We start from the raw sequence: 20,797 nt of genomic DNA, 5'->3' as shown, positions 1-20,797 counted from the left end.
AGTGTCGAGAAGAAATTGCCTACAATGGCTCGAAAGCTGTACTCCGAGTGTGACAATTAAGAAGCTGGCCCCGTGACGAGAGCCAGGAAAACAATTTAAAGTAACTGGTTTCGGGAAGGAAGGCGAGGGTTCGATTCCTGGATGCGGGATGGATCCTTATTTTTTCCCCACAATGTTCATCCCACGCTACAAACCCAAAGGGCTCTGGGGTTAAAGCAGACGGAGCTTAAAACTTGTCACTTATTTACAGAGAACACTCACCTTCACGCAACTTCAGTGTCTATAATGCGTGGAATGTGACCTCCACGCCCCACACACGCCATTATAACGTCGTGCTTAGACATAGATGCAACTGTACCATGCTGCTACTACTACTACTACTACTACTACTACTATTTAAACCTACTTCCGGTACAAGAAAACGTAAAACTGAGCTGTCTTGGCAACCGCAATGATGGTGACCTTTTTGGCGTGTAGTGGGACTGCTGTTTCTTTACATATGATATTAACCGGACGAAAAAATCAACAGATGATTCGGAAGACTTGGGCGTAGGCAGGGGGATAATATTGCAATAAAGCTCAGGGAAATGCGGGTCGGAAGCGCGAAACTTTAGGTTCCACAAAACACGGATAATTTAATGATTCTCAAGTCTCACGTGTTTTGAAGATGACGACTGTCTTCTGCCATGTTTCGCCGTGCAGTCTGGCAGTTTGCCGACGTTTTAGAGGTGCTCCTACACGGCGAAACATGCCGGGAGACATCAAAATACTCGCCACCGTGAGAACCTGAAATATCACCTCACGTATTTTATCTTTCACGCGTTGGCAGTCCTGATCGACGCCAATATGGCGCTTATTGCTTGCGGTAAGCCTTCCCTCATGTTATATACAGGTAAGAGATGGTGATAGTTTGAATTGTTGAAAAGGAGGATCATCAAGGAGACGAAATACAGCGTATTTCTGTTGTGGTAACACAGTGGATTGTTTCAGCTGCAAAAATGCAGTCGATATTACGCCGCCCTTCTTCTGCTATGCGGAAGATTTTAAGATATTCAACACAGATTCAGCCAGATGTAGATGTAGAAAAGACACATTTGCCATCTGAGAAAGGTATGTAAATTCGAATTTTAATAAGTTATGCTTTTATATTTATTATCGTGTGTGCTGTTTTATGTGAGGTTATGACGGGAGCCAATTTTTCTTTGTTGTACTGCATACTTCTGTATGTAACAACGTTGGCCTTGGGGGTTGTAACGTATCTGATGAAGAGTTCAACCTATGAATCTACACAGCATTCAGTTTTCTCCACCCTCCTGTCACTTCATTCCTCGTAGATCCAAATATTATCCCCAACACCATGTTCTCAAACTCTCAATCTGTGTTCTTCCCTTAATATGAGACCAAATTTCACATTTGCATACAGAACAACAGGTAAAAACTTTTTGTGTGTGTGTTGATATTTACATTTCTAGACAGCAGATGGGAAGGTAAAAGATTACAATTTTAATGGTAGCAAGCATTCCCCAAATTTTATCTGTGCTTTATATACTAATGAATGTAGTTATGATTTCCAAAATCATTCCCAAATATTTGAATTTTGCCAAATTTTCAAAGGATTTATTATTAGCCTCTGCATTATGATTCCATACTGTGGTGTGATAATGAGACATTAACTTGTAACCAATGCCCTCACTAGTATCTGCTAGAGCTTCTTTGTTTTTCTTTATGATATTTATTTTATATCCAATACATTATAAATGTTAATACTTATATAAGATGAAACTGTTGGGGGTATTTATGAAAACAATGAGACATATCAGAGTGTAACATAATATAATGCATTCAAGGTTTCTTACTTTTGTTTTCTGGGGTGTTATATAACTTGAAACTGGAGTCAAAATATTCCAGATTTGCACAGCTGTTTTACTGGAATAATTATGCTACCATTTTATAATTTATATAATATATAGAATGGAGAGTAGAATGCACACGATGATAACCAGGAATATAAGTGTCTTAGCATAAGTCCACGTCTTACTCACAAACGTGCTACAGAATTTGATATATTTATGTTTGCTTGACCCAACACTGGTCTAGCTAAACATGAATGAACTTAACTTGTCACTGAATTTGTATCTGTCAGGAATATTAGAGCAAAATTGCTTATTAGTATAATTATTTGAGTGGAGAGTATGTTGAAACATCATTCAGGCAAGAGAGACATAATTAAGTGGTCACCGTATTTTAAAGATGTAACTGAACATAAAATACTGACTTACAAAATAATAGGTGTATTTTGTTTTGTAGAATCACAGAAATTGTTTTTGATTTTAATGTAATTTGTGCTTCTTTGTTTTTAACTTGCGATAGAATAGAATTTATTACATTCCAAAGGTCCTTCATAGGCCTAAGCAAAGGATGTAGAACATGTCACAGAACAAATAGATTACATAGTTATGACAGTAATTTACAGCTAACTACAGTATTAACGCAAAAATAATTACACAAGAAAGCGTACTCACTAATGCTTACATGTATTTATAATAGCTGAGAATTTTTGGTTGAGTTAAATTCTTCTATGGAGTAGGAGTCAGACAGGAGATACTCTTTTAGTGCTCACTTAAACGTTGTGATTCAGTCATTTTGTTGTTGGGGGTGGTGGTGGTAAGGTTATTGAATAGCCTAATTCCAGTATAGTAAACTCCTTTTTGATATTTACCGAGTTTTGTGTTTGGCATATGAAAGTTATATCTCAATACTGTGCTTTTACTGTGGCTATACGAGTTTGATTGGAATTTTTCTATGTTATCCACTACGAATGATGATAATGAGAGCAAGAATTCAGTGACAGCCAGTTTTGAACAAAACACCATTCATGCAACAAATTTCTGTACTAGAGTTATAGGTTGGTGTACTTACCGGTGACGTACGATGAACGCTGTCGTGTGCTGGTGCAACTTGTCTGCTTCACTTTAAATTACACAATAGAAAATGGAAATAACACTTCACATGACACTTCATAGTTTAACATAAGAGTTAATTACTTTTTCTCACACGAACGCGTAATGAAATTGTGGTTGAAAGTGGTTCTAATACTCCATCTTCGTAAAAATGAGATTTGACACCAACCAGGGTTGCTTTCATTTAATCATATTTTCGTTATTCTAAATGGTTTCATATATCCTATTATATGTGATGGATTTATTTATCATGTTATCAGTATTGTTCCTAGCACAACAAATCTAACCTAACCACAGATATGTTCCATCTTAAGGATATATTAAACATATTGATACAGAAATGGGAAGAACCAGATAAAGAGGGAATATTGGTTACATTGAAAATAAACCCAAAGTTGAAAAGTGGTGCCTGAATTGACTGACAAACAGCAGATAAATTAAATTTAAAGTGCCTACAAACATTATTTCATATTTATACAGGCGGGAAGCTATTATTTTGAAAGAATAACTCCATGTAAATTAGGGACCTTTGAACAGCCATGGTGTCCCTTGGATGCCAGATTCTTTGTATAAGCCCTACGATTCATATAGCGATTAATCAAATCAAGCAGTTAATTAATTGTATTGTATGATGACGATTTTTTATGACAAATAATACGCGTATCATATAATTTTATTTTATAATCAACTTCAAAACGTGTATACCAGGAATATTGGTCTCGTGACGCGTACATTACAAGAAATTGATAATGTATGTAGATATATTGGAAACGTATAACCGAAACACGACACAGTTTCTACATTATTTATATATTTAGTAATACACATTCTTCGGCATTTCACTTTGAATTGTACAAAAATATATCACACAACGAAAGAATACACACACCAGCAAAATGACCGCCAAGAAACGAAAGGGTGCGTTTTAGATGTGGCGCTCCAGAGTTTTCTGGTCGTTAATTAAACGAACGATTGATCGAGAAAGGATGCGTTTGAGACGTTAATTTTCTCTGTCTCTTTGAGTTTCTCCGTGAATGGTTGCCTTCAGTTTCTGTGCATAATTCATGAGAATGAATTAACGTCAAGAATAGAATAAACTTATTTACATTTCCATAGATCCTCCAAGATTTGAAACCGTGTACAGTATTTTCTCGGGGATTTTTCTGCGTTACTGTTACGTTAGAACATCTGAATCGTAGCGCCATAAGAAATTGTATAAGAACTAGTTCGATTTCCTGTGGTTCAATATACACGTCATCAAAATACTAAGATTTGCATGGTTATTGTGCCACGGGAAAATACTCCAAATTAATAATTTCTAATTTCCTAGTACCAACGTGATGGTTGATAGCGCAACAACACTGACGAAAGACCCATATGATGACTTGAAAATAGTTGGAGGGATTTTTATGAAATTTCGTATGAGTGTTATGCTAAGGGAAAATCCTCTAAATTTTCAGTTCTTGTTTTCCTATGATTTTAATTTGCATTTTTTTTCAGGCGCTGTAATACCACAGCTAGATATCTTGCAACACCCAGATTTCTTCAAGGTTCATGAACTGTTCACCGTCCGTGACCTGTTCGATGCGCGAGTGCATCTGGGCCATCATGAAGGATCTTTGGATGAAAGAATGAAACCATTCATCTTTGGATCCCGCCTTGGTCACCTAATTTTTGATCTGGACATCACGGCATACCACTTGCGGCAGGCACTCAATTTCACAGCCCACATAGCTGCCAGAGATGGCATCATTCTCTTCATAGCTCGCAGTTCTCAGAACACGCATCTCATTGAATGCACAGCACTTGAATGTCAGGAGTTTGCACACACCAGGTATTGGAGTGGGGGTATATTTACTAATTCAGAGATGCAATTTGGTGCTGTTACTCGGTTACCTGATCTGTGTATATTCTTGAACACACTCAACACAATCCTCACGCAACACATCGCAGTGAGAGATGCTGCGAAGATGTGCATCCCATCTGTCGGCATTGTCGATACAAACTGTAACCCCAATCTAGTCACATATCCAGTGCCAGGAAATGATGATACTCCGTGTGCAATGGAACTGTACTGCAGACTGTTCAAGGAAGCCATACGGAGAGGCAAAGAATACAGGACGTTGAATCAGGTGGAGGATTCAAAATGAGTCAGCATCAGTTAAAAAAATCTTTATGTAAAAAAAATTGAACAATAAAATTGTAGTTTCTTGAGCCTGTTCGTGTTATAAGAGAATTATTTACACTGACCCTAATTCCAACAGCAGTGATTTCCAGTGACAGAGTACCTTCGTGGAGCACATCCTCGAGAAGTTGATAATTACTCAGTTGATCAAGAAATTCCTCACCGAGGTGAGGAATTTCACAAGAACCTGCCACTGGATCCTAACCTGAGCCTGACACCTTACAAAATCCATTTTAATATTACCCTCCCATCTATATCCCCATGTATGTCCCTATAGTAGAATGGCACTCCCAAGACACGCGCTAAATGTCGTCCATGTACATATAGTCATTGAGCTAAATGAATACAAAATCATTTTCTGAAAACAGTGAAATCCCTATTCAGAGTTTTTCTGCAGGATCTATAATGTGCCCATGACTGAGGAAGACCTAAACAGTGGAAATTCGGTGTTCAGATAACGAGACTGACACCACAGAAATTAAGCATTAAATCAGAGGAAAACTTTAGAAACATTAAATAGGGATTCCACCGAACAGAATAATTTGAGAACTCTTCTGCTGTAGTCCGAGTTCAGTACAGAAATCAAAATGCAATTGATCGCTAGATCAGGGCACTTTCTAGAAGAAAGACCAAAGGTAACAAGTGACAGTTAAAAAAGAGTGACCAAGGTGACTGGCCCAGTGATAAAGCACCTTGGACACGATTGCAATTGTAAGGGATTTTGAGCCTTAAGGGATAATATATTTTTATAACTGCGTTTTTACTACTTCCGATTTTCCCATCATCCTTCATGGGTAATTTACAGGTATACAAATTTTTCTGCCACATTTTCTTCTTCTTCCTCAAAAGCAGAATATAATTTTTATTGAGCTTAATATTCCACTCTTATGGTGCATAATTAATGAAGATGGCAGCAGCGATGATGACGATGATGATGACAGATGAGGAACTGCAGATGTGGCTGCTATTGTAACGTTACAAAGCCTTGATGTTGCAACGCCTATTATTCTGAGCGCAGCCGAGGACCGATTTCAAATATCATTTATATCCATTCTCACTTGGCTGTCGCGCATCTTAAGAAAGTACCGAGCACCAAGGAAACGCAGAAGACTGTAAAACATTGGTACAAGATTATGTTAGAGAGACAGAGATGGAGTTAGGCAGAAGAGATCTTAAATCAGGATCAGAAAATAAGTGGACTAAAAAAAACCTTAATTTAAATAAAATTCAACTGTTCTTCAGTCCAGTCCTTATGAATATCTAAGCTGTTTTATATTCAGATCAATTATACATTTCCAACAGCAACTTATGTCTAATAATCTTTGTTCTTTAATTTTCCTTTTTACAATTCTAAAAAATTACAAGGTCATCTCTTGTGTGATTTACCGTATTTCCTGGTATCAACGTGGATCATAAAAGACCAGATTTTGAGGATGTACTGATAGAAATACTGTTCATCGTGTCTCAATGTAAAAGAATTGCAAAATACCATCAGTCATTACGCAAGTATTCACAGCAATTGAAATAAGACAGTCCGTATTCAGAAACCAAAACTTTGTTTTCCGAGTACTGACGCAAGGTCAGTTTGCTGCACACAAAAATGAATTTTATGAAAATCAGCCAATCATTTCAGAAACCAACGTAGAAGTAGAGGTAGTGGCTTATTTTCAATAAATTCATTGCTCGATATTAAAATCCCACATAAAACCTCTGTCTAAATGTCATTAGTTTCTTTCATAGAAATATTCACCACTAAAATTGTTTTTGTGGTTCACCTATTTCATTAAAACTGCAACCACAAAAATTCTGACACATTTTCATTTTGTTTTGCAGTCACATCATTGTGTCACCCTCGGTGGACTAGTCATCAGTGTGCTTGCCACTGGACCCAAGGTTCACGGTTCAAACCGGGGCTGAGGTCGATGGATTTTTAAGGGTGATAAAAAAATCTGCAGCATGACTTCCTTCGGAGGGGAAGTAAAGCTGGCGGTCCCATGTAGTAGATTTATGGCATGTAAAAGAACCTTATGAGCATGAACAAGACGTTTCGTAAGCAAAATTCAGTGGCCATTTCTCACCCAAGTCTCTCCTGATTCATTACTAGATGGCTCTAGCTGACAAAATCAGGATTGCCATTGGGCTCGTCACTCACTACTCATGAAAATGCACATTTCAAAAGACATAGAAACCTCCCACATAGGAGGAGGCCAAGCCTCGGTTTGGGCTGTTGTGCCATAGAAAAGAAAGGAAAAAAGAAGTTAGATCATTGTATTCATGTATACCAGCCATGAAGTAGTCTGGACAAAATGTGTCTGTACCAAAAACCGTGATAATTTAAATATACTTACAGATACCTGATGTTAGGATAGTACACAGAAATGTAGTAAAATGGAATTATGGGAGATAGAGCCATCCACGCTTCTCCCAGCTTGTTGGCAATAGCGACAGCACACAGATACCCACATCGCTCTCCAGTCATCCGTCGGTCAGTCGCCTCCACAGACTTCCCAAATTTCTACAAGACCCCAGAATTCTTAGGTTATTTTATAATGTTACGAATGCATGTTCTAATTAGATGGGAAGATTATGTAATGACTGTGTAAGAACTTGGAAGGAATCATTTGTGACCTATTTCAGGGTACTATTACAAAGTCGTCTGCAGAGACTGAAGAAAACCACAACAGGACACAGCCAAATACCTCCTGAAATCAAGTCCAAAGCATCATTTTCAACATCTTGCTCAGTCATGCTCTTTAATGCCACGGTAAAATACCCTAGATGCCTTCTACACACGAGACTGACTAGTTCTGCGTAAATTTCGCCCTACGGCAATTTACTGTAATGTGTGATGGCAGTAGACGGCCATAAAAAGTGAATATAAATCTGTTCCAAAGAAATTTTATTGGCTTTTGCATCTGAATGTTGCAAAAATGCACCTATTAGCTTCACCATGTCTGTCTGCCCACAAGTAACATTTCATGTACCACAGAACCTATTTTGGGGACCGTTTGCCGCATCTGTCGACACGTTCCAAATCTCGTTAATATCAGACAATAACAGGCGATTTAGACGGAGACCTTCTGCATGTGAAAGTGACTTGATATGGAGTCTCTGAATGGGGAATTCGTGTACTTGCTCGACCATGTAGGAAGTTCCCGTGATATCATCCAGATTAGCATCGCACATCCTCTATTGTATTTCCCAACCTGTGAGCCTAACCAACCACCAATACACCCTTCCAACTGAGTGCTCTTTGCGATACGTGACCCTCATTTGAGTTGACTTTGGGGTTGGAAAGTATCGAGCTTCGGCAAAATTACGGCAGCCGGCATCACAAACTCACCTCACCAGTCTTTTCTGTGAAGCTCTCGGCCAAGAAGTTGCTGAACACTGGACCAGGGCACAGCAGCGTTACGGTTATGTTGCTTGCCATCTTTTCTGTCCTCAGTGCATCAAAGTAACCCTGTCAAAACGCAACACCCATGTTCATGCCTTTATTTAATCCAATCAGTCACCAATGTTTACACACCCCCATGTACGGAGGATGGTTGAAAATAGTTTGAATGAGCGATCGAGAAGTGGCGGTGACGGGAGGGAGGGAGAAAAGACAGGGGAAAAAAAAACTTACGTGAATTGCATATTTTGCACCAGTGTAGCTCCCTGAAAATGGAACTGCCTTCACTCCAGCAAGACTCGACGTGACAACAATGTGCCCCTCCTTCTTCTTCTGGAAATAGCGCACGGCTATACGAGACAGGGCTACCACCGCAAACACATTGAGGTCAAACATCTGCCTGTCGACGTCAAGTTCAATCTCTTCCCAGTTTGCTCGCTGTGATCGACCTGCGTTATTCACTAGAATATCCAGCTGCAATGTTCGAAGTGCGTGTTCAGGTTCTGTACGTCCTATGTAGTATATATATGAGGGAAGGGTCGGAGAGTTTTCCTGTTATCTCTAGAAATCTCTGAACTGAATAATAATTACCATTAAAATAAACCTAACCTATGTTATATTTCTAATCTCAATGTGTTACAGGGAACAATTTACTCATAAATTCTTTTATCAAAGATCTGCTCTTAGGTCCAAATATTTTATTCAGTTCTTAACACCCTCGATGTATATTCTTCCATCAGAACCACATAAAGTAACAGGTGAAATTAAAGTTTTGTGTTCCGTCTTTGAACACGAAAGAATTTTTACCTTCCCAAAGTGCTCGATGACTTTCTGGAAGTGGAACTCCAGTTTGTCAACTGCTGTTACATCCATCTGTAGAACCAAGATATCTTCGTCTGTCAGATTCTTTCCTGTTGCTGCAAATCAAATAATCTTCTTATCAGAAACCACTAACTAACTAACTAACTAACTACATGGATTACAGCAGTGGTCCCCAACCTTTTTGTGCCTATGGGCACATTTGAGAGTTTACGAGATCGTGGCGGGCACCAACCAATTAACAAAGCCAAATTTTCTTTTCTCTGGGCAAATAAGATATGGACACCAAATAATACACGAAACAACACGACGTTTAATGATACAAGAAACCACGCAATCAAATATATGTAGGTTTATAAGTACAATTATTATTACTCAAGTGGGAAGTTAGTGTGATGTTTGGCACTGCATTTCATCGGCCAGTTTTTCAAATTTGGGAGTGTAGGATGATGATGCCGCTCGCAAACAATCGTCAAGATGGGCGTCAGTAAGTCGAGATCTGCACTTTGATTTTATAATGTTCGTGGTTGAACGACCTTCATTATTCAGTATAACCTCTTTCTGTAACAAAGCGAGTACCCAAAAAAAGCCTTGGCGGGCACCGCGTTGGGGACCACTGGATTACAGATCCTGAAGGTTCATCACCGAATTCATCAATGCCCTCATGTGTGACACACTTGAAAGATTAATTTAAACTTTAAATGAACAAATTATCCAAGATTGTGGATATCTTGAAGATACCAGTTTGTTGCTACCAATTTTCCTTTAGTATCAGATTAGGAGCATAGTTTATGTAGTGTTTTTTTTTTTCCTCATAAAAAAGATGGCAGTAAGTTCAGGTTTTAACCTATTCTGACTCTGTTTTTTTGAAATAAATTTTGAATAAAAAAAGTGCTGGTACTGCATGCTGCCATAAAAGAAGCACTGGATTACAGTTTGCATTAACCCCTTCCACATCTTTGATTTCTACTACCAGAGTCAGTTATGAAGCAATTTAATAAATTCAAAAGGAATTCAAGAACTCTTACTCACCCAGACAACTCTCCTTGACTCTCTGAAGCTCATTTAGTCTGCGAGCCGAGAGGATGAGCTTGGCTCCTCCGCGGGCGAGAGCGAGGGCTATGTGCTCTCCGATGCCACTAGAAGCTCCAGTGATCCACACCACTTTCCCATTCAGCGTGTCTGCAATGATCAGTCGCGTTTTTGCTTGGGATATAATTAAATTTAAATTACAAATACTCAGTCTCAAAGATGCTGACCACTCACCCCCATCTAGTGCCGAGGTCAAGGAAGAGAGGAGCTATACCTCCTCTCCCCCAAGCGCCTACATGGCGTATAGTGGGACAAACTTTAAACTCAGTCTCAAAGATAAGGAATTCTTTACAGGAACAAAATATTAAATATACATGATTATTATGTTTTGGGCATCATGCACTGTCAAAAGACCTTTTAAACTCAATCTCCACTCCACATATATACATGATGTGGTGCTCACAAAGTTCTTAAGTGTCTACAAAAACTTCAAAATAACATTACATTTCATCAAACCACACTTCACAATTTATAGCTGAAAAGCTAGCTAAATAACTCTGCTTGAGATACGCTGTGTGTACATTTATATCTGCTCAGTTATAATACATACATCACGTGCTGTTGACTTTTATATTTCTGTGAATGTAATTTGAGACTTTGCACCTAAAATATTTTGCCAAAAATGCAACAAGGGGTTATTTATCTTCAGCACCGAAGTCATTTTGTGGATACATAATTCGCTGTTACTACTTACAAAGATATAAGTGCACCAAATCATTTCATTATAAAATGTCCTTGAATGTTGTTCCTGAGTACACACATTCATAGTACCAGAGTTGCCAGATTTGTATAAGCTGAGGAAAAACCTACGTTGTCAACATATCTGAATTCTCACAACAGACTGTAGGTAAAGTTAATAGATCTTACGACTATCTTATGTTTTGTAATTCATGCCTCATGTTTCTTACAGCAGACAACCGAAAATTAGTAAAGCTAACAGGTATATGCACCCCTCTGAAGCATAAGTTCATCTAAATAATATTTAAAAATAGAATTCTTAACCTAAAAAAACACAATGCATGTCCATTAAAAAATGAAGTGGTTAGGTTAGGTTAGGGAAATAACTGTTTATTGTCATCACTGTACAAAACCCACAAACATATTACACAGGAAAAATGTAGAATTATTATATGTTAAATTAGGTGGTGTGCTTCATTATTCTCGTTACAATAAAGAACTCACCTATTTTCTTGCCTACTTTTGTTGCAAATGCTAGGCCAAGATCACAGTCCACTAGCAGCAGTGTTATGATGTATAAGACAATGAACACCACTGCTGCCACCACAATAAATGTGCAAACACCCATCTTGTAGAACCTGAAGTCAGAAATGTTATGAACTTTCTGTAAATTTCAAAGATGGGCATAAGCCTGTACCATGATTTATAGAAATAAAAAAAATCATACAAATTACAGTCTAACAAACAATGTTTGGACTTCTCCTGGTGATAAGATTAGGCCAACAACTGAACCATATTAATATGAATGTATCTGTCTAGTAGTCTCTTTAAAGTCTTTCAGAAGTATTTCTCAAAGTGAACAGGCCATACAGCCTAATCCATAAACATCTTGTTCAAAAATACACAGAGTAGAAATGTCTGACATGAAAACAGTAATGAGCAGTAAAGTGGCTGTATTATATACAGGAAACTTCCCAATTATATTCCGGATGTGTACCTAGAAATGGAAACAAATGCCAATACGACACAAACGGAAAATCACCCAGTCCTCAGCTGGGCTCGTTTCTCAACATTACACAGAAACAAGAAATCAAAACCATGGAAAAGTGTTGTTCCTAAAAAGTTGATACTCAGCTGATTGAGAAATTCATGAAAACTCAAATGTTCATCATGGTGTTAATAAAGTCTCACAGCTACACCTTGTCCTGAACGAGTTCAATACAGTACAAGCCTTCACATCCTATTTCTATGAAATCGTTTCTAATATTATCCTCCCACCTATGCCAAGTCTACCAAGTGACCCTTGCCTCCATACTTTCAGTCTCACTTGCCCATGCATGCTACTTCTCCCACCCATCCCCGCATTACTGATTTTATGATCCCACAATATGAGGTAACGGCTAAAGTTTATCTTTTCGAAATGTTGTTCATTCTTGTGCCGACAAGCTATGATGCTAAACGACTGTATTCCATATATAGTCACGGCGAAAGGCAGCAATCAGAACCCTGTGCTGAACTTGACGCACGCATCCCGTAATAAAAAACGGCCACTAAACTCCGTAATCCATGAAACAATAGCACATGTCGGAATCAGACTTACAGAACAAGAACGCTTAACACCAACAATTCACAACTGACCGCACTCCTGCGATTGTATCGTAGCGCCACTGACTTGATGGGGAATGGACTCAAGGCCTATTACTGGCGACCAAAGGACCTTCCTTTATAACCGATTCCACGATGTTTCGGAGGCGCAGTGACTGTATTAACTGTTCTAAAAACATTAAACTGGCACGGGAACTTATTTTGTATTATTATATGCACTAAAACCACGGGGAAATAAGTTTATTACTGTCCTGTGTAGACGACACATCACACAAAAATGAGCAGGAGAGCAATGTGTTAACACCACAGCACACAAAACGTGTTGTTCGGAGTAATTCAAACAATGTTTTGCGGAACGGTCAGTATCCTAGACCCGCCTTAGTCAGAAGGAGCATTAGCCTTCCAAAGATGCAGCCCTATCCTCTGATACTTCAAAATTTCGAAAGACGCACCAAACATAATATTATGACTAAAAAATTCGGCTAATATCTTAATTTATTCCAGTGCCTCATCAAATGGACCAAAACGAAGTCATGTTCCTAACTATAACACATGTAAAACAAGCTCGGAAAGTGTATTCCGTGCCGAAATACATATTTTGTATATTTAAAGGTATTAAATGCAACGTGTTTGATAGTATCCATTTTGGTGGCCATATCGCAACCGCTCAATATCTACCTGATTTTCCTTATCCGTCATATTGTTATCACCGCTCGTAGGATATCCAAAATAAGATTTTGAAATCGTGCAGAATAGCGCAACCTCCACACTTAATGTAATCCAAATTCGTCCAGAATTGAATCGACTGGGTAGACGGACGGATATGACTAGCCCATAACGCGTTCTCGCAATTTTTTGCGAAAAGTACTGAGAATGGGTTCCGTTCTGGTAACAGACCCTCCCTGTCTTCGTATTGTTTACTTCGTCTCTCAAACATCGTGGAGTCAGGAATAGATTTCCAACCACGCGCGTGTCCTACATACCACAGTCAGCAACATTGCTGCCAAGGAAGGTTGTGTATTGCTGCGCTACGCGTTGCAGACTTTTCTGTCTATTGAATTTCCTGGTAATGGAGACACAAAATGAAGAAGCTCCAAAACATTTGCATCCAAGAGGTAGGACGTAGAAGAGATTGGGTTGGAGGTGGGGGAGAGGAAACTGAATAATGAGAAGCTCCATAATTTGTACCCTTCACCTAACATTCTGAAAGTTCTGTGCAGCTTGGCCAGCACAGAAATTGATAACTGGTTAACAAACTTCCAGGCCAAGGTGACATCCATAATCGAAAGAGAAAATATTTGCGTTCGCTGTAATCATTCCTTAAATAAGCTTCTTGCATAAATAATGACACTGCGGCAGAAGTAAGGAGAGGGGGGAGAGGAATTTGTACCCGTCGTCCATATTTACACTATAAGACCGTAAGACCAGGATTCACGAGTACTGACCTTTGTTGAGATAAACGTTACAGTCTTGTAAGCAAATTTTCAGCCCTGAAGACGGAGACAGTATGCTTCCTAGAAACGTTCTATCTATAATTCCAGACGGCGTTACACCACAGATCAACATCTACACACTATTTATATTTATATTTACTATATTTCTAGGATGATTCTTAATATAACAATTATTTAAATTAATTACTTCTTGGTAATTCAAGTGTTGTGCGTTCGTATGACGAAATATAAAAGGCTGAAACAATATTAATAGAACCCGCGTGCAATTGTCGTTTTATGTGAAACCTAGCAGAGTGCCCACAGTGTTGCCGTGGGGAAATTCTTGGAATACTAACATTTTATCAGCCTTTATTGCCTGGAAAGTTTCTTATCAAGAGCCTTATCATCGGAAACGCAAGTCTGTTGTTGAAATCATAAAAAATTATAATACCTAAACCCAAGAATATTTACCTTACAGTATTATCTAAAGTAAATAGTTGTAAAGATTACATCAGGATTTTACCCATCACTTTTATATGAATGCAAAGGGAATATGTTTTTTGCACAGTTTACACTTTCGTTTTGGTCAAAGGTCATTTTTTGTCCGAGGTGATCCACTACTATTCGATAATTGAGTCTTATTTATATGCAAACACTGCGTCACGTGGAAGTTGAGTGTTTGTGCATGTGACGTACCGGTGAAGACTATGAGAGTTTCCTTCCAGATGTCGGACTTGAAATATTTATGAATATACTTTATTATAGACCTCCGATGAGAGTGTTATTCCGATTTAATTACAACTGCACTTACTCAACTTAGATATCACTAGATACATGCCTTGAAGAGATGCCAGTTCACAGGTCTACCTTTGCTGGAAGTTAGCAATAATGTATTTATCAAAATCTGTACTCTGGACCAAAGAGAATGAGATGCATGTAGCGCGCATGGGGCGAGGCATACAAAACTTTATATTCTGAAGATTTAGATATTAATAGGGCATCAAGGTGGGGCGCAAAGTAACAGCTGTGCTTTAAAAACATAGATCTGTAAAGACTAATAGATGGCACTAGTTGTTTAGATCATCGATATTCGATTATCGACAAGAATCGCCATTTTGTTTCATTACTTATCGTTCAAATCATGGCTACTATCTGCATCATTATTGTTTGTGGGATGTGAAAGATATTCTAACCATGCTTTTGGTCCATATGATATTCCGACATGATTTTGGATTCATAATATGCGTTACAGTTTCGCAAGTACAAGTAGCGTGCAATGATTATCCTATATTCTGGGCTGTTTCAAAGAAAGTGCTTGTATATTGAAACCTAGGGGAGCGAAATTTGGGCAGTAATATGGTAGAGTGACTTACAAACCAACCACAAAAATGCCAAGTTGCTGTGTTTTAAATTGTCTTCATAATAGCTTTGGACCATTCAGATTGTTTCGTTTCCCAGCAGACGAAGAAAGACGACTAAAATGGGCTGTTAACTGCGGAAGAATCAACTGGTTTCCCAATGATTACACTCGAATATGTGAGGTACAAGTTAAATAGCATGGTTACTTGCATGCTCAGTCCTTTAGCACTCTTGATTACCATTTGTTTGGGAAGCTGGCAGTGTCTGAATTACCCCGTGTATATTTTATAGAACTCTGCAGATATGTAAAATTGTTTTTTTTTGGGGGGGGGGGGACTTTGTCCGTCGTGTGAATTATAAATAAAGTCAATTTTTCAGAAGCTGGATTCTGCTTCCGTCTTCAAGAAAAAAAAGTTAAAGGTTAGAAACCATATCTGTAGGGCGCCATGGTTGAACCATGACTGAAGTTAGCTCAACCAGGGGGCCCAACAGATGGGGTTTGACCTTCTCTTTTTTTCCTGAAGATGGAAGCACTATCCAGCTTCTGAAATTTGTGATTTTCTTTATAATTTAGACAGTGGGCAAAGTCCAAGAAATCAGATTTACAGATTTAATGCACCATCATCAGAAACCATCAGACTCATTTGTGCGCATATTGTTAATGTTTACACTGACAAAATATTTTGCTTTCCACATAAGGAAAGTGTACATAATCAATAATAACTTCAAGGGTGCATAAAGGACATAATAGAATTTATTTGTATCCCATAGATCCATCATATTACAGGCCAAGGACATGTGCTATAATATGAATACCAACATTCAGCACAAATGAAATATCAATACAAATATAACTACACTATGTTGTCACATTGTTTTGAATTGCATAGTTTTTCTAAGCAGCAGAAATGTTGACGCAGCTACAGAATAAATTTTCCTAGTGGTCCGAGTATATAAATGTTAAAATTTCAGTCTGTATGGTCTGAATTATATGTTTCTATTTAAAGTCTTATGGATTTGGGCATATAATAGAAGGCATGTTACAGGTCCATTTTGATGAGTCCCAATTTGAACAAAAACGACGAGACGGAAAGAAGTTGCTGAAGTGGAATGCAGTTCCAACATTGTTTAATACTTCAGATCGGCCAAAGGGAACAATCAAGAGGAATTTCTGGAGAAAGAAAGACTCAGAAGATGAAACTTCACCAGGTAATAATTGTATAATGTGCCAGTACTAAAGCAACACTGTCATTCATCAGAGGTGAAGCCTTGACAGGGGATGTGGTGGATAACAGGGCTTAATAGTACATTTTGTTGGTGGTAAAGTACTTATAGAAAGCCATTTGCTGTTTTCTGGGATGTGGTGCCAAGTGATCTTGCAGATTGTTACTTACAAGACCACATGGCATCACAATCAAGAAGACCATGTTCTGTATCTTTACTGCCATGAGAACCTAAAATCCCAGATACTCAAAATTTTCCCCATTCTACTACTTTCAAAACAAATTCCACATGATGTTCAATATTGTAAATGCTGCAATAAGAAATATGTTCTGAAAAGTTTTTATTCTGATTCAGAACCCATTAACAATGAAGAGCTGAAGATAGACACTGTTTGTGGCATTTCAGAAGCACCGGATGAAATTGATAAAACAACAGCCAAACCAAGGAGTTGTGATAGGCAGGGACCACTGACAGACCATGAGCATTTACAAGAGACTGATGAGATTTCTTTAATAAAAGCTGTGCTTGAGAAAATGGGGCATGAGGTAAGGCTGCCCATACAAGGTATTCTTCAAATGCAAGTTTTCAGGTTATGTTTTTGAATATAACAAGGAAACCTTGATTGTTGTCGAAGCTGAAAATATATAGATGTAATCCACGTACTTAGGAGATTCTACAGAATGACAGCTGTAATATAATTCTATAAATCATGGAAGGTAAACTTATTTGCATGTTTCATAATTTATGTCTTTTGGAAATTTTACATTGGAGGACACAATTTCAAATATATATTCAGTAAAATCCCAGCAGTTTTACTAACAGGTGTCTTGAAAGTGAACAGGTCCGCATTCAGAACTTTAACCTGAATCATGTAATGACTTCTGTTACAGGTCCAGTCTGAAAATTTCCATTTTGAATTTAACCAACATGTTGAAAATAAGATAACAAATGACAGTGTATCTCCTGCAGTTGCAAAGAAGGTGAAGTCACCAGTAAGAAAGCCACCTTTTAAGCGATACCCTCCAAAGAGGATAAAATTACAAGCGAAGATTTTATCAGGTACATTTCATAGTTTGTGTAAAAAAAAAAAGCTAAATATAGTATATCTGATGGATATAGATTGTGAGAATGAGAATTGGACTAAACTGGCTGAGGATTATGTTTTGTCTATTTGACAGTAGTGATGAACCTTGGTTTCAATACAGCAGGAAATTTTTTGTTTAACTGAATGATGATTGAGTGCAGAAATTAATGGAGTTTGTTATATACAGAAATTGGAGTGCTGAACATCTGTGCCCAATAGAGAACCACATTATGCTTTATATTCTTGTCCTGTCATTATGAGAGTAGTTAATCAAAGTTATTTGTCTTTTAAATGCCACGGTTTGCTGTCACGTGATGTAATCTGTATTTTTTGTGTTGTAAAAGGGCAAGACTCTAATGTGACAGAGGAAATTCCGAGAGCGCAAGAGGAAGCTTGGAAATGTGCAGAGGAGACAGATGTGCCAAAGGAAGAGCCTGAAGACCGGGAAGATGAATTGGCACAGATAAAAGCAGAGATTAAGAAACTGCTAAAAGAGGTGGGTGACATCTGTTATATGAAATATCTGGTTTTCAGAGAATGCTTGTAAATTTTGAAATTATGGATAATATAAGAAGAATTAATTCTCTTGTAGGCCAGTGTTGATCAACTGTCTGGAAGTCATATACTCAAATCAGCAATTATACCTACTATGTGCACTGTGTCGAGTCTCCCACCAAGAATAGCCTCCGTCAAGAAACACGTACAAAATGGGATGACCGTGGAAGAGACGACTTCTAGCCGTGAGTGTCTTGTTCTTTCGAGATGCTATGTGTAGGTTAGGCAAATATTATTACACAGAGATTTTGTAGGACAGAATTAGTATTATAATCTTCTTATCATTCTGATTGGACAAGTTTTAGGTTATTTAATGATTCTGTTTCATATGAAAAGTGTTATATATTACGCAGTGATATGGGAATGTGCATGGGTGATTCCATAAGCATTTGGAAGGAGACAGACATGACTGGTTTTAAGGTATCACCTAGAATTAATCAGAAGTGACGGAGTAAAACCACAAAACGTAAGTCTGGACAACTGTTAAAGTACATACCATGGAGGTTCTTGGGGGAAGAGGAGGTACACAGCTCCTCCTTATTCTTGACCTTTGAGCTGGTCATATTCATGATCCAGCCATGTTATATCCCTGAGGAAAGGACTCCCAGAAATATCCTTTATTCCTACTGGAATCAAACCCCATTCATCCAGTCCACAGACACTTCCCTGACTGAGCTATCCCAGCTAGTGACTTGGCCAGAAGTTGAACCAGGTATATCCTGGATGCACGTCGAAAGCAGTGCTGTTACTGCTACGTCAGCTGCTGTCATATTTATCTTTCCGAGTCAACTGAAATGTCATTTCATTGGTACTCAGAAATTTATCAATGAAGATTTGTCAAGTGTCTCTGCAACAGGTTACTATCTTCTTGCAGGATCTTTCATTATTCTGTCTCCACTTTCAACAGAAATAAGCATTAATGGAAGATGTAAAGATCAAGACTTTGTTGAAAACTATACAGTCATTTCAGAGAAGAATCGGTGCTTGCCAGTGGAAGTAGGAATTCAGACGGACAACGTGACAGATGTGGAAGTAGTTTCTCGACTAAAAGCAGAAGTTGAGCTACTGAAGCATCAGGTGAGTAATTATTGGTACAGTTCAGTCCTGATGGTATCCCTACCTTGCTTCTCATCTGAAGCATTGCTCAGCTGTACTCCTAAAAAGGAGATTATGATAAATATAAAATACAAGATAAATGGTAAAATGTATATTAGAGCATGAAGACCACGTAAGAAGCTATATTTTTAAATTTCTACAGAATTAAAACACATTTTTTGTGTGTGATATTTCACTCAAAACGACATAAAATGAGGGTGTTTGTTGCACTAAACTGAAGCATGATTTCCATAAGATAGATAATTTTGTTTAGAATGGTCTGGGACTCGGACCAAAATAAATATTCACTAAATACACAACTTCACTAAGTGTAGGGAAAAAGACAAACTGGGATTTTACTGTAGTTACATAAGTAATAGGTTTTAAAATATTTGATTTCAGCTTGCTGAGAAGAATAAAAAAATTCATCAGCTTGAGCAGCGACTGGCAGCAATTCTCCAGCCAGGTCAAGTATTGCTGTTACAGAAATTTGGCAGCAATTTAAGTGGTGCAAAGAAGTTTGTTATTCTTGGCAAGCAGCCCGGCAAAATAGCTGCTGAAAAAGTGAGCTGACATTTATATTACCCTCCAGCCCAACATTTGTTTGCTATCGCTGAAATCCTTGATGTTTCCGGAATATTCAGGGTTCTGACATCATCTGGAAAGGAAAACTTTGTTTTGATTATGTAAGAAAACATGAAATTAAGTGCTATATTTATAGAAAGTTCAGAAACAATTGCTTCCATGTGACTGTGTAAATGAACTAGCATAATAAACACGTAAAAAATAAGTAAAATGTCTTTTAATTATAAAAGATGAATATCTGTGTGAACATTTGACAGTCTTTTTAATAAAGAGGCGCAAGAATAATAGTTATATTAAAAGTGTCAAATTAATCAGTTCCCATCTAACATAATTATTAAACAATTTTAATAACTGTTGTGTTTTGAACTTAGAAGGATCATCTTGAAGCTGTTACAAACATGTCAACGGAGATATTGACGTCCGTCTACAATGTGGCACGCCTTATAACCAAAGCAAATTAAAGATCTGATGTAAATATTTTAACTTCTCTTGTCCTTCTATTGCAAACAGTTATTTATGAATTCAGAATCACTCAGCACTTACAAAATTTATTTGAAAAAAACTCAGAATGACCCTTTATGACACAGGATGTTGGAATTCTGCAGAATAGTTTTGTTATAGCACATAGACAACAAGGCACAAACAGTTACATTATGACAATTCACTGAAATCCGAGGTGTGTTGCATTCCTTACCTTATGTAGCAGACTGGAAACCATCTTGTAGGGCT

General features: G+C 37.9%; 4 protein-coding genes across 14 annotated transcripts in view; 2 read left to right on the top strand and 2 right to left on the bottom strand.

The window, feature by feature from the left end:
- Window positions 1-3,816, bottom strand: part of LOC110833316 (uncharacterized) — a 171,075-nt gene extending 167,259 nt beyond the window's left edge. The window contains exon 1 of the mRNA XM_087348221.1: window positions 2,920-3,816. The gene's annotated coding sequence lies outside the window, so the exon portion shown is untranslated. The remainder of the gene's footprint in view (window positions 1-2,919) is intronic.
- mRpS2 (mitochondrial ribosomal protein S2) lies at window positions 785-5,175 on the top strand. 2 transcript variants are annotated; one of them, XM_022071256.2, is made up of 3 exons: window positions 785-892; window positions 991-1,110; window positions 4,461-5,175. In XM_022071256.2, the coding sequence occupies exons 1-3, from the start codon at window positions 847-849 to the stop codon at window positions 5,108-5,110; spliced, it is 816 nt and encodes a 271-aa protein (XP_021926948.1). In that variant the 5' UTR covers window positions 785-846; the 3' UTR covers window positions 5,111-5,175. The 2 variants fall into 2 exon arrangements, with proteins under 2 accessions (XP_021926948.1, XP_021926949.1); XM_022071257.2 differs by having other exon boundaries at window positions 835-892; window positions 978-1,110.
- Window positions 5,118-15,023, bottom strand: LOC110833323 (dehydrogenase/reductase SDR family member 7). Of its 5 annotated transcripts, none has more exons than XM_022071253.2 (8): window positions 15,005-15,023; window positions 11,633-11,766; window positions 10,391-10,540; window positions 9,347-9,456; window positions 8,774-9,013; window positions 8,489-8,608; window positions 7,494-7,660; window positions 5,118-6,255 (listed from the first exon to the last, which is right to left on the bottom strand). In XM_022071253.2, exons 2-8 carry the CDS (start codon window positions 11,754-11,756, stop codon window positions 6,177-6,179), a joined length of 990 nt encoding a protein of 329 aa, XP_021926945.1. In that variant the 5' UTR covers window positions 11,757-11,766; window positions 15,005-15,023; the 3' UTR covers window positions 5,118-6,176. The 5 variants fall into 5 exon arrangements, with proteins under 5 accessions (XP_021926945.1, XP_087204391.1, XP_021926943.1 ...); XM_087348265.1 differs by lacking the exon at window positions 15,005-15,023 and adding an exon at window positions 14,179-14,304; XM_022071251.2 differs by lacking the exon at window positions 15,005-15,023 and adding an exon at window positions 12,729-12,885.
- On the top strand, window positions 13,719-20,367 carry LOC110833321 (uncharacterized). 6 transcript variants are annotated; one of them, XM_022071248.2, is made up of 8 exons: window positions 13,719-13,848; window positions 16,572-16,734; window positions 17,104-17,294; window positions 17,640-17,808; window positions 18,178-18,329; window positions 18,426-18,573; window positions 19,263-19,465; window positions 19,886-20,367. In XM_022071248.2, exons 1-8 carry the CDS (start codon window positions 13,816-13,818, stop codon window positions 20,054-20,056), a joined length of 1,230 nt encoding a protein of 409 aa, XP_021926940.1. In that variant the 5' UTR covers window positions 13,719-13,815; the 3' UTR covers window positions 20,057-20,367. The 6 variants fall into 6 exon arrangements, with proteins under 6 accessions (XP_021926940.1, XP_087204372.1, XP_021926939.1 ...); XM_087348246.1 differs by lacking the exon at window positions 13,719-13,848 and adding an exon at window positions 15,278-15,707 and having other exon boundaries at window positions 19,296-19,465; XM_022071247.2 differs by lacking the exon at window positions 13,719-13,848 and adding an exon at window positions 15,279-15,707 and having other exon boundaries at window positions 19,359-19,465.
- Window positions 20,368-20,797: the final 430 nt, after the last annotated feature.

This window comes from Zootermopsis nevadensis, unplaced genomic scaffold (assembly GCF_977971745.1).
Source record: "Zootermopsis nevadensis isolate Lab colony 2312 unplaced genomic scaffold, Znev_1.0 Znev_ptg000012l, whole genome shotgun sequence".
In the NCBI taxonomy this organism is placed as follows: Eukaryota; Metazoa; Arthropoda; class Insecta; order Blattodea; family Termopsidae; genus Zootermopsis; species Zootermopsis nevadensis.
The sequence above is the reverse complement of the archived record's forward strand: the minus strand, read 5'-3'. Positions and strand labels throughout refer to the sequence as shown.